The sequence below is a fragment of the Etheostoma cragini genome, chromosome 17 (assembly GCF_013103735.1).
Source record: "Etheostoma cragini isolate CJK2018 chromosome 17, CSU_Ecrag_1.0, whole genome shotgun sequence".
Classification (NCBI taxonomy): Eukaryota; Metazoa; Chordata; class Actinopteri; order Perciformes; family Percidae; genus Etheostoma; species Etheostoma cragini.
This window is the reverse complement of record NC_048423.1, coordinates 12,191,452-12,205,776: the sequence shown is the minus strand read 5'-3', so window position 1 is coordinate 12,205,776 and position 14,325 is coordinate 12,191,452. Positions and strand designations below refer to the sequence as shown.

The window sequence follows — 14,325 nt, the reverse complement described above, 5'->3', positions numbered from 1 at the left end:
TAAAGCAAGATAATTGACTATCCAAAATTAAGCCAACAGTTACTTATTCTGTTTTTGAAATCACTCCCTATTTATTGTATAGTACGCTATATTTATTGTCCGGCATTTCATTTGAGTATCTGACTTCAGAGTGTATAAAACTATAGTGACCTTGAAAATTAGACAAAAGAAGTAGTGTCCATTGCGTGTACACTACATTCTGCTAACAATCCCACAATGCATTGTGTTGCATTCCATAGATGTGAGTGTTTCGGTTCTTTCTACATCTGTCACTGAGGACGCAAAATGATGTTGATTCTTCCGATTCATTGGTTTTGGACCCGCTTTGATATGATTTTAGATATATTTACTTACACATGCACAGACAGAATGGATTGGAATGTAACTGTGTTTGTTGTGCTCACAGCAGTAAAAAAAGCTTTAAAAAACCCAATCTCACAGAATCAGTGTCCTTGTTGGTCTGGATAATCTACAGAGCTCATTGTCAACAGATTTTATAAGAGCTACAGTATCTCTTCCAAAAAAAAGTAGCTCCAATGAAAACTGTTTACAACCAGGGCTGTGGCTTTCCCAGAGCAATGGAGACATTGTTTATTCAAATGAATACTACTGTTTAAATGTTTTTAGCTCCATGAACAGTTCACTTGCAGAGTATTGGGATGGAGGCAAAAACATTTCTGCATTGGGTAGATACTACTACAGGAAAATATGTTTAGTATAATTTAGATGAACCAAGCCTGGAGACACTAGCAATATATTTAACAATTTTATTTGCTAGAGATGGGCACTGTAAAGGACAGAGATGACAGCTGATGGGTCACATGAGGGGAAAAACAAAGAGGTCAATAGTGAGCGGTACAGTATACATAATGAGAAAACTAGTACAATGCTGATTGTGATTATGACTGATAGTATTCCTGCTGGCAAGGATTGATTGATCCAGCCTAAAAATAGATATCTCTTCAGACAAATGTAGTAGAGTATATTTCAATGATGGGACAAAGATCAGCAGGAGAAGGATTATAAACTAATATCCTCTGGGAGGCACATGCAACTCTTCTATGAAATAACCCCACTCTGTGTTAATGCATGTACAATATTTGGATGTGTGTGTTTGTGTGTCTGCTCTCCAGAATACTAATGGGTGCCTGCATGGCTATGATAATGAGTTTTTTCATATCCACAAGGTCTAGGAATATCAGTGTAAGCAGTGAAGAAAGTGTGTGTGTGTGTGTGTGTGTGTGTGTGTGTGTGTGTGTGTGTGTGTGTGTGTGTGTGTGTGTGTGTGTGTGTGTTTTAATGTGGATTGCCATGTGTGTTATATGTATGCAGGATCAATACCATCACTGACACAATATAAGGGATGTAATGGGAATGCCTGTCTGTGTCTTTTTTACCAATATGGACATGATTGGAAATTGTGTGTGTGTGTGTGTCTGTATGTGTGTTTATGTGCATGTGCACCCAAACCTGGGGAATTGATGCTACTGGATGTTTTGTGTCCATGACAACAGCCTCTTTCTCTCTCTCTCTCTCTCTCTCTCTCTCTCTCTCTCTCTCTCTCTCTCTCTCTCTCTCTCTCTCTCTCTCTCTCTCTCTCTGTCTCCCTCTCTCAATGTATTTTTCTCTCGCTCATTCTCTCTGGTGACAGTTGACAGGTTTAACACAATGGAGTGTTTGACTGGGCCTGACTGTCAGAGACAATCACAGCCTTCTTTTCTTCCTACTCCTCTCCTTTTCCTTCCTCTCCTTCCTTCTTCTCTCCTCTGCTCTCTCAATAAATCTCACTATAATTCAAAACTAATTAGCCATTGTGTTTTTATTTCCAGTCTTTCTCTACCTTGATAATTATCTGCATTATATCTCATTTCCAATGTAAACAATGTATTACACATACTAACTCATTTCAAAATTGTCCATGCGTGTAGGTACTATGTAGATTTCTTATATCCATCTCGTTTGTGTATAATTGTGAGCTTTTAAAAAAAATGCTAGCTAGTGTGCTATCCACCCTCAGTGACTTTGCAGGTATTTGTGTGTGCAGCCCAGGCAGATTTGTCCTTTGGTATGGGTTAGATCACTTTGTGCCTTTTAATTAGCCGCGGAATCACCATAACAGCAACTCCATATGCTTGTTGTCATTGTCCCGTTGTCCACTGAGACATTTATAAAAAAAAAAATGGGCTGTGGGCCTAGCAGAACTCTTCGTCCTGAACTCGACTTGAGTCAGTCAAAATAATGAATTCAGTTGGCGGTTGGTTTCTTCAACTGAGGTGACAGAGAAGTTGCACATGCTGTAGGAGTTTGTTTTGTATTCTTTATACAATTGTTTCAAAAACTGGCATTTGCTGCACTACTGGAACAGGTCAGCCATGTCCGGTCAGTGAACAGCTCACAGTCTTTTTACAGGTCTTTTGATGTAAATGGAAACTGGGACTCTTCAGTACCTCATCTCACCAACCACTAGAGTACCCGACTATGTGCCAGGCTGTACTGTATATACTGTTCTCTTAAAGGTTAGGCTAAGGACTCACTGCTGATGAGATGGTGTTACAGACTGGGCCCCAACTCAAAACTGCTGCGTGCTTTCATCAATTTAGTGGATATGTTTTATTAAGATAACTTTTGGGCATTTTAGGCCTTTATTTTATAAGACAGCGGAAGACCTCAAAAAGGAGAGAGCGTGCGCTCCACTTGGTGAGCCACTTAGGCGCCCCATAAAGGACATTTTTAAGTCACATGTAGGACCACCTACCAGAACATTCTCTGCACATCCATGTCTCTGTGTTTGAAATACTTTCAAATGTATGTAATACTTCAATATACACTGACCTCTAGTGGAGGTTGAGTTATGTTACACTGTTTTACTAAACGTCCAGTTACGCTGTTGTCTATCCATTAGAAAGGTGACTTTCTCAATACATTTCCACTTTCTGATTCCTCCTTTCCTAATGCACCCTCACCATTTTTAGATTATTTTTGTTATTCAGACTCAATCCTGTATTATTTTGTAGTTTTCTTTCCTTTCTGACTGACAGTTGGTCTGTCTTTATTCCCTTTCAACCTTCTTTCCCATTCTCTTTCTTCTCTCCCAGCAGGTTTCTAGCCATCCAGCACCTGCTCGCTGGCACTGTGATATTCAAAGTTCACTCAGCCAGAATTCAATTCGTGCTATATATAATACATTGTTTATTTCAAACCTTGCATCCTAGACTGTTTTTATTTTATTTTTTTGTGCTTGCAAAGTCAGAATTTTTAAATGTCCTACATTGTTATCACTTTTTCTCTAAACAGCTGTGTTGCCATTGACTACAAATGCAGACTGTAAGTGTACACTGTAAGTGTTTGTATGCTGTGGTGGCCCACCCTTGTTGCTGTTCCACATCTATTGTGTCTTGTAGTTGGGCATAACCGCAACTTAAAACATCAATGCAATTCAAAAGACTTCTGTCAAAGCACTAACTATACATAATAAATGACATAAAGGGCCTTATTCAGACCGGTTGAATGGTTATGATAGTAGCCAGCTTTTTTGTAAACCTTTATAATAGCAGCACGATCATGAGGGGAAAACAACAGACGCCTTATAATACAGCTGGTCCATGATGACATATGTCTGTTCATGTGAATAGGTGCAGTGGTGAAAGAAGCACCATTTTACTTAAGTAAAAGTAGCAATATCATAGTGTCGAATAAAAGAGTGTTACAAATAAAAGAAGTCTTGCATTCAAAGTTTTACTTAGATTAAAGTAAAAAATGTACTTAAGGTATTCAATAAATATAGTTGATTAAAAAGTGCAGTATTTCCTGTGCATTGTAGTAGCAGAATAATCCAGTGAAGTACATTACCTCATAATTGTTGTTAGAACATTCTTAAAATATAAGAATTGTACTTAAGTACAGGTACAAGTTATGATGTGTGTGTTAACGCCCACAGAAGGAGGGGAAATCCGGCTGTGCAACTGATTATCTCTAAATGTGGCATTCTCATAAAACACACATGCCGAGCGTGATCGGGATCACTCACCTGTGTTGGGTATGTGGATTTGTAACTCTGAGGTCATCCTGAGCAGCTCTGATGAGGGAATTGGAGGCCTTTACGCACTCATCCTCATGTCATTATTCCCATTGTTTTACTGGCTGTTTATGAGGAAAGGTGAGTGGCAAATGTTAATTTTTTTTATGCCATTTTTAGTGCAAAACCAGAACATAACATTTACATAGCAGAATTATTAGAGAAGACAAGTGAGTGACAAGAATGGAGTGTATAGTTAAGTAGAAAATAAGTTATAGGAGAAAAAACTAAACGTGCAGATTAACAGAAGGTATTGGGGTAAAGTAAAATATCCTCTTGTAATATGTGTGAGCATGCTTGTAGGGTAGTAGTATGGATGTAATTAATGAAATGAATGCATGGGTGCTGAATGATAGTGACACCTTTTCCCCTGTTTCAAACTATTTTAATAATTATACAATGTCTTATTTGGTGCTTCAGTGTCTGATCTTTGCCCTTTGTGCCCACTAGATGTCCCAGTTTAGCTGACCCAGGTTTTAAAGACACCATCTCCTTTAGTAAAATAGTAGAACCGCCTCTTATGTAGGAGAATACCTGTATTGTGGCTCAGCTCACAGTGTGACATGGAAAGTAAAGATGAAATATCTGGCCATGTCTTGTTATTGATTTTAAATCTGTATTTTAATTTGAGCCCACACACAATGCAATAGCATCGATAAATCACTATGCGTGCAGGGACGACTTGACAGCTCTGATCTCACAAAGCATTTGCCTGGGATTTTGTGTGTGTGTGTGTGTGTGTGTGGGAGGAAGTTTGTGAGTTTTCTCTCTTAAGCATGGTCAGTCAAACCTCATTGAAGCAGAGATCAATAGTCATGTTCCTGAATTAGCACATGCTGTGGATTGTAGAAGGATCGGAACAGCAAGACACAGCCATAGCAGTGTAATTTTTGGTAGTTTCCACCTTCATCGCTGGGGAAAATGTATTTTTATGTACTACAAGATAAGAATGCTGCAGGCCTCAGTTCTGTCAGATATCTTTCTCACCTGCTTCAAGTCACTATCTCTCTAGCTGAGATGATCTGATAAAGTTAAAATGACTATTTCATAACATTCCCCTGAGGCCCTACGTTTGACACATACAACCCTCATGTACATACATACTGAGATATGATTTAATAAAGCCATTCACTTCAATTTGTCATAAAACCCATGAACCCATCAGTAAAATATGAACCATACTCTCCACATTTTAGGATCTATCAATTGACTAGCTTCCATGCTCCCGTCCAACAGCATCTTTTACGGTATACTTTTACAGTATGCAGCTGAAGAAATTTGGAAAAAATCTGTAGGAGCCATAGGGGAAAGAGAGAGGAAGTAGAGGATTTGTGTATGTTTTTTCGTTGTCGTTTTGAGAGCTGAGTGACTTACATGTGAGGTCATATTGGAGACAAAAGAGCATACGTTTGTGTGTACACAGACATCAGAGTCAAGAGAGCAACCTCAAGCACAATGTATTTAGGGGATTGTATGAAGATGATTTAGTGAGAGGGACAAAAACTTATCTTTGTTCTTTTAAAAAGCAAAGTCTTACTCATTGTTAGTAATATTTAGTTTTTGCCCTGTTCTTGACTTAAAAAAACTGCAACCTAGTCCACCGTAATATTAAAAAAATTAATACAACCTTACATTGGTACTGGTATGATGCAAAATTTGAAGTATAGTTTTATTCACTGTATTTCATCTTTCTCTTAAGATGCAGAAGAAAGTGAATCTTTCTGATGCGCGTCCTTCACAATAGCGTGTCCATGTATAGTGTGTTTCACACCTAAACTATTAGTCCTGTTACTGTAGCTACTACAATATTGTGATGAGGGAAAAAAAGAAATGATAGAGAAACAGGAATGTTGTCCTCAGCTTATGGCAAAATGCACCTGAATGAACCCTGGCACATACAAAAATGTTGTTTTTAATGTAATACATTTCACAAGGAAAGGTTGAAATAAAAGATTAATCTGGGGTGAGAAAAAAAAAAAAAACTCAAACTACCCTCCCTTTAGCCAAAGAAAACAATTCAATACCCTCCACCTTTCTTACCCCCCAAAAAAACATTTAAATATCTTCCCTCAGAACTTTAGCAAGTACTGAAGATGGATTTTCACAAAACAATATAATCTTAATTTTTTATTTTTTCTTCTTTCGGTTGAAACCCTCATTGACATAACCGTATCGGTCCATCAGTTGAACCTACATAGACTTTTTCAGAAAGCTTTTTGCTCTCAGTTGTTAGCGCAGGATGAGTTAGACAGTAAACGGACCAGTTGCACTAAGTTTTTTAAACTTAATTGAAGTTTCAGATTCAGACCATTGTCTTTTCTTGAGAAGTTTGTCTTGCCAATCTCTGACCTAAAAGGGTAAATATGTGCTTCTTGTGTGTGGAAATTTGATGAACAACAGAGGGAAAAGTAGGGGAGGATAAAAGCAAAGTAACAGAGGACACATGTGCAGGTCCAATTTTCTTTCACACCAGCTAGAATGAGGTAAAAAATCCTCCCGGAGGGGAGTGATGCTGGAGGGTAAGAAAGACTAGATGCCTCCCCCGTCTGTGCATTGCAGATCACAGCACAGAGAGACCTGACCTCAGTTGCTCAGGCTCTTCAGTTCGTCCTTTCTTTGTTCCTTCATGTTCTGCTTCTGTCTGTCTTATCTTACTTCTCATTACTCACCCCTGCCACCACGTCTCATGCAACAACCTACCTTGCATCTACTTTCCTTCCACCTCTCTGTTTCTCCCTTTGAACCCTTCAATAAAGAACTGGGCAGATAAATCATTTTTAACCAACAGGTCAGGCTCAAATTTCTCTTTCTCTCCCCCCCTTTCTCTTCCTCTCTCTCTGTCTCTCTCTCTCTCTTTCTCTCTCTCTCTTTTGTGAGTGCGTGGTTCAATATTTCTCTTGTTTACATTTACCATGTCTTCAGTCGGAGCTCAGGTTCAATACAAAGGGTATACATTACTGCCATAGAGTGAGGAGAAATTGGTCTATTGTGGTGTTTGTCTTCAGAAGACACCCTATATGAGAAGAGTGATGTGACATAAGATTAGGTTTCCTGTTACCTTGTCTGGCTTATGTGTGTGAGTATATATTAGGGTGACCCATGCCACATGGTCCTTGGTGATGCTGTTTCTGTGACAGATGTTTCTGTAATGAGGTGTGCTCCTGTAAAGCCCAGTTGAAAATGTAGGAACAGGAATGTCAACAAAGGGAAAGGACAGCAGAAGTGGATGCAGACACAGCACATTTGTCAGAGCCCTGCTCCTTGCCTCTTAAAAACTTTTCTTCTCTCCAAAGAAAGAGGAAGAAGGGGCAATCACAGTGGCAGAATAAGACAAAGAGGGAACATCACACCTTTTTTCCAGGTCTTTTATTTTTGTATCATGAGGCCAAACGATACCCTTACTGAGAGCTGGTTGGGAGGGGCAGAACCTTGGACAGTAGCTAACATCGGCGGTCTGAACCGATTCTTATCAAAGGTTAAAGTATCCCAACCCCACATTATGACTGATGGAAGGTATCAGGATGTTTGACACAAGAAATTACCAAATCACTCAGTGCCTCCTTGGATAAGGGGAATGTGGTTCTGTTGATATTAGCAGTTATTATTTGTATAAAAAAAAGAAACACATGAAACCTGGTATGCTAAAGAGCCTCAGATTCACTGACTCCCTACAGCTGACTCGCTATTGATGAGAACTTCCAAGAGGAAATGTGTATGCAAGGGTAAAAAATAGCTAATTAGAAATTATTCTTTTGTTTCTGTAACAGATACGTTTTGTCAACTTCTTGTTCTTTGCATTCTTTTTTCTTCAGTTAGAGACTTTGCAAAAATAAATTGCAGACTGGACTAAAGCTTTTTTTTATCTTATCCCAGAGTTCCATTTTTATTTTCCAATGTAAGATTTATTATAAAAATTTATATAAAATAGCTACTTCAAAACACTGACTTCATACCATTGTTCATAAAGGGGCCTTTTGCAATATGTAGAGGGCAACAACACGGCTTCTGTGATAGGCTCCATTTTCTTCATCTAAATAAAACTAGATGCTAATAGGACAATTATGTCTGTTTGAAGAAACACAATACTGGTGGATATTATAAGTGATTGAAGGATACCTATAGCAAAAAGTGCATTCTTTTTTAACCATGAAGACTTTGTTCTGCATTTTAACAGAGAGCAGAACTACAGTGAAGTCAGTGTATCATAAAGTAAAACAATAATATGATGCAAGTTCTGCATTCTATAATGCAGTTCTATACTGTCATATTATTTTGATATATTGGCGGGAAGGGTGTTGAGTTTTGAAACATATTAATACAATTTAATTTCCATGCAGTACCTTATTTAAACAGATTTTCAATAGAAGACAGAATTCAACTCAACTATTGTTGAAAGGGCAAGAATTCAGCTAATACTACAAGGTGTTTTATGTTAGCTTTACATTACATTACTCACATCTGTATTCTCAGCAGCAAGTTACCTTTTTTGGGTCTTCATAATGCATAATGTTGTTTTGCTCTGGGTTAGTGACCAACAATTGTTCACTACTATTAACAAAATGTATTGTGGAATGCTTTTTGTCCATTATGTGACATTAAATGTCTCATGCAATAGACGTATAGATAACTCTACAAAAAGGCAAACATGATGCATGGTGATCACTGAACAAATTTAGCTCAATAGTTTTCTTTAAACAGTAAGATGATTCCAGTTTTCCACAGCATCAATAAGTTCAAGAGGCATTGGTTAATACTGAATTAATGTAGTAATCAGAATACAATGGTGGTGACCAAATGCAACAAGCTGTTATACAAAATCCCTTTCAAATGAGCTACTTTTGTACTTGATATTCAATACACTCTGATTTTAAGGAATATATAAATCCAGTGACAGCGCTGCTTGAGGATAGTTTTTCTCCGCTGCTTCTACTGTATGTGGAGGAGGAGGTGTGCTTTATTCATAAATTTAAGGAGCTGGCAAGATTGCAATTCACTGGAGTTGTAAGACAAATTTAATTGATTAGTTGATTGATTGATTGATTGATGTATTAAGTCACATTTAGTTAGTACAGGACAGATTTTTCTGTCAGGCACCAACAGCTACTGTATGTAATGCATTTGAAGAAATTGCTTAGCTCTTATTTTTGTTCTAATATTGGATGTTTGCGTGTACCAAAGCCAAAGCCTTTTCCCATTGAGCTCTGATAGCAACACATTTGCAAAGTTAATGAGACATTGCATCGGCAGCCATACGGGCTAGAAAACAGATGCAGCAATCTCCATACTGGGATAAGACAAATTTGAGTTGGGACTCAAATTCAGATGAACATAAATATATTTCTTTCCATTAGTTGGAATAAAACCTGTCTTTTTAACATTCTTTTCCAGTTACCAGGGAAACCACATCAGGCAAATCAATGAATGTAATGTCACTGGAGAGGGAGGGCATACCTCAAGTCCTCCCCACCCTTCCCAAACAATCTGTTTCTGCTCTCTCTCTATCTCTTTCGCTCTCGCTCTCTCTCTCTTTCTCTCTCTCTCTCTCTCTCTCTCTCTCTCTTGCTATCATTTTCTCTGCAATCTCCCAGTCATCCTCTCCCCCTCTCTTTTGCCGCTTCTCCCTCGCTCACTCCCTCTTTACCCCTCACAACACTCACTTCCTGACAACTACTGCCAAAGGACTAGCAGACGCAGCACATCCCAAGTTTCCATTACTCGGCAGGGGCCTAGAAGAAGAAAGAGAGAGAGGAGGAAAAGAAAAAAAAACTCAAACTTCAGCCCAGGTGTTATGACAATTTGGAGCTTGCAGCCTGTAGCTCCAGTAATATGGCCTCCAACAGGGAATAAGAGGGGTTGCTGGTGGCCAGGTTTCGGGTGACAGAGGAGAAACATCCATAGAGCCGAGCCACTTTATTGTTTTCTCCCGTTTTAGTTGACAGAATTGTTCAATCAGCCTCAACTTACAACACTAGATTGGCTTGAGGTGGATAAAAGTGAGGAAGTAGACGGAAGTCGACTCAGCTCTCAAATTGTTGGTTGGTTGAGTGCAGTTGGAAAGGTGTTGTGTCGCTGGCCAGACTCGGCCCGGCCCGGCCCGGCCCGGCCCAACCTGGCTCAGTGCTGCAGTGCTGGGCAATGACAGTGGTCTCTAAAGATGTTGAGTCTGGATGGATTGGAGATGATCGCCGTGCTGGTGGTCATGGGTCTTTTCATCAAAGTCCTGGAGCAGTTTGGGATGTTCGAGCCTGTCGGAGGGGAAGGTAATGGATTTTTTTCTGTGAATTGTTGGATTAATACCAGGACAATAATAGTGAAGTAAAAACAGAGTTTCACTGATTTCGAAGGTGTTGTGGGTGTACCGGTGTGTGCATGAGCTGATACTTTAATCTTCAGTTCCCATTTCCTCTGGTCCTGAGTGGGCTGTGTCCTGTCTGAGGGTTTAGGTTACCAGTACAACTGGGCCATGCAACTCTCTCTCTCTCTCTTTCCCTCTCTCTCAATTCAATCTGTTTTATTGACACAAACAAAGAAAACCTGTTGCCAAAGTAGTTTACAGAAAATGCATATGATATACTGATTTGCACTGATATAAAACACACTACATTACAAAACAATTGCATAACAAAATGTAATACTTAACAGTTTTGTATAGTGTTGTACAATCCTAAACCAATGTGTAATGTTGTGAAATTTGAAAATTTTCATTTTCCAAATTGTAAATCTCTTAGTGAAGAGATTTTTTTTTTCACAGTTTACACTCTCTCCCCCCCTTCCCTTTCTAGCACTCTTTCACTCACACACACACACACACACACACACACACACACACACACACACACACACACACACACACACACACACACACACACACACACACACACACACACACAGAACAGAGTAACTTTAGCTGTGTGTGAGGCTCTGCCCCTGGGGTGTGTGTGCTTTTACCCTTTAATCGATAACACTATGGACAGAGTGGGTCTGAGTGCTGTGTAGAGGAACTTGTCTCACTGAGGGAATGTCCTCTCAGTACTCTCATTAGCTCATATCCTTTAGTTTGGAGCTGTGTGAGAAAAAAGGGCTCATTTTCTTTGCTGCAGATCGTAGGTCAACACGTTTTGTGGTTGTGGTTGACTTGGCCTAATGTGATTTAAAAAACACAATTCAGTTCCAAAGTGTTTGACTTCATTATTTGTTTAACAATAAAAGAGACAGACGCCCTCATGGATTAGTGATAAATCAGCAGTCACCCATACACTCAATTAGGTCAGTTCACAGATGTTTAATTATAGTTTAACAAAATGAAACATGTACTGAATTATACTTTTAATTTCCTCTTCCATAATTGTCTGGCTGTAAATAAAGGGTTGATTGAAAAGGTCTTATACCCTCTGGAGCTGTTGCCATGCAGCAAGACCTTGTTTGGCCTGTCTTATCTGGATGGCCTGTGCTTTGTCCCCCCTAAATCCAATCTACTTTACATTGTTCACACTCGCTTATCGCTACCCTGTTAGTGACAACAGGGAAGATGGAATTCTTATCTCCTTTGTGTGTATTTTTTTACTCCGCTCATTGCCCAGAGTGCCCTGTACACTTTGGTAACAGCGGCACTCTGACAGGGTCTTATGTTTGCTTCTCATGACAAGAATCTGCTCTTTCACACTAATTTTAAGTCCCCATGTTAAGGCCAGACATGCAGTTTACTCAGTAAACATAACAAATTAAAACGCTGCATAGATTAAGAATTTATTCTGGTAGAGTCTTCTTGATGCCACACTATAAGAGACATCCTCCATCCCTTAAGCACCTGCTGGACTGCACCCAGTGCTCAAGGTGTGCCAACAGCTCTGTCATCTCAAATTCTCCTTGGAAAACTATGGTGCATGCTACAGTGCTCTGCATACACATGCACACAAAAATGAACACACACACACAGAGGAGGCTATTTATACTCCCATTACACTACAGTTTCAGTATTATTATCAGTCTTCACTATTCTGACCAATCTTTATGGAAAATGACAGATTTATGTGCGTGCGTCCGTGCGTCCGTGCATGTGTGCAAACTCCTCCGGGAGTACTTAAGCGAATGCATTTCCTCTTTATTAGAGGAACTTTGTCTGAGTAATACGGTAGTTCTGCCATCTGGACTATCAGCAGAATCATGTGCTCACTAGATGGCTTCTAATCATTAAACATCTATATAAGGGCATGTGATATACACTTGAAATATGCATGCCTACTTGAGTTTGTATGCTCTGTTCATGTTTGAAGCAACTTATACATCCCATATATTTTCAATTTGCTGGTGATACCATGATGCTATTAGTCATGTGATCTATATTGACCATGTGGTCCTGTGTGAAACTGACACATAGATTGGACATAGATTTTCTCATTCTGCTTGATCTTTCTATTTTAATAGTGGAATCTTGTGTTGGCTGCTGGTGTGGCGGTGTGTCTTTCATTTACTTCTCTCTCAGGATATTGATTTACAGACTTGAGTTGACTTGACAGCAGTTATGCTGCCCTTACATACTCCTCAGATGGTTCCATTTCCAGAGATAGGAAGTCATTCTTCCAACTTCGGTGTGTTCATTAGCTTTAAGTCGTAATGTGGAAAATACATGGACGCTACTTAGAAAATGTATTGGATTGGATTGCTCAGAGTATTTAAACGACATGTAAATATCTGTTTGTAGTATTTATTTCCAGTTTGAAGCTTTATATTAGTGATTTTGTTGAGTGAAACTTGTTGCTGCACCATAATGCTTTACCTGACTTGTTATAAGGCTAAATATCAGCCTAATAAAAAACGTTTATAAATAGTCTAGGTCACTACACGTGGACAGCAACTAACAGTTTTTTTATGCAATACGTGAATTAATAAAAAAATTCTTACCATCAACCCAACATTTACTCTAGTCCACCATTATACTGCGTAATATGACGCCCACTCGGGAAGATGTACCAAAGTGTACCAAACATTTTGCTGACTTTCTGAGTTGTTTATCGACTAGAGGGGGCGTTCACATAAATTTCCCAGTCAGGAAATGGTTTTTCAGATTACACCACACGAATGCAGTACACTGGTTGTATGTACTTCTACTTACAGACAGCCTTTCCCCCTATACCTTTCATGACAAAAAACGTTTGCAGCTTGTGAGATTCCCATTACTTTGTTGAGCTGTGTTGCTGACCTTACGCTGATTAAACACATACTGTACATACACACATTTGGGTTCTCTAAAGAAAGGGAAAGAGGGAGGAAAAGAGAAAGAGCTGGAAGTGTGTAGAGGAGACACATACAGTATGTGTGACTGGAAGATCTGGTCTGGAAGTTTACAAGGCTCTGATAGATTTAAAGCCAATGGCTAATGGCTGGAGTGGGTTCTTTAGAAGTTTATGAGGTGGAAATTGTACAATGGGATGTTCAGATCTAGATGGCCTGACAAAAGAGTTTCTAACAACACAATGGTTTCCTCCACAATTCCCTTGTTCTACATTCATTCACTGGACAAAATTAGTTTACTTGGACTTACTCAAGACTTACAAAGAAATCTCTGTGTCTGCCAGTAATAAATACTGTACATACAGTATATGCATTGCATTTTCTACCACCTGTCCCTGACATTTACTTGTTGCTGTCTCAGAGGATATTTGTGTGACTAGATAGGATCTTTCTAGATGCCTCAACTTTAACACTCCAGACATCTTTTAAAGTATGTAGAAAATACTCTGTTTAGGTTAATATTTAGTTCAACATGGTTTTACCATAAAAAGGAAAAATTGTTAAAAATGTCATGGCCGCCCCACCCCACATGCTCGTGCTTACACTAGTTTGAGACTATTTCGCTGACAACATTCTAGCATCTAGGTTGACAGGTAAAAAAGCAGCACATATCAAGATGGCTAGAAACATCTGAGGGATTCAGACATGGGCCTACATGTAAATGATGAAGCCTCACTGGGGCCACATGCACTACAACCTTCTTCAGCTTTTGATTTTAGAAGAAAATGCTGGCACTGAGCTTAATGAAGTCCTGGAGGTCAGGGACTTGTTCCAGTAATATTTCATCACTTCTCAAAAGGTCTTTGATACATTAATGTATCTCCTTGCCTTCATATAAATTCAGATGTGAGCCATGTGCCAAGCCAGCTTGTTGAATCTACTTTTCACAGTTTTACTTTGCTCCTTTGGTATCATATATTCAGTTCACTGGAAATTAGATAATTTGTTTTAGAGTCCTG

General features: G+C 39.1%; 1 protein-coding gene across 4 annotated transcripts in view; it reads left to right on the top strand.

Moving 5' to 3' along the window:
- The window catches only part of LOC117960191 (Kv channel-interacting protein 2), an 85,446-nt gene that overhangs the window by 48,678 nt on the left and 22,443 nt on the right, over nucleotides 1–14,325 (top strand). The window contains exon 1 of one of the 4 annotated variants that reach the window (XM_034897890.1): nucleotides 9,682–10,335. The exons of the other annotated variants lie outside the window; for them this stretch is intronic. Within the exon in view, the coding sequence (XP_034753781.1) occupies nucleotides 10,230–10,335 (106 nt within the window). The 5' untranslated portion in view covers nucleotides 9,682–10,229. Of the gene's footprint in view, nucleotides 1–9,681; nucleotides 10,336–14,325 lie in introns of those variants that run through there. 4 annotated transcript variants of the gene reach the window in all.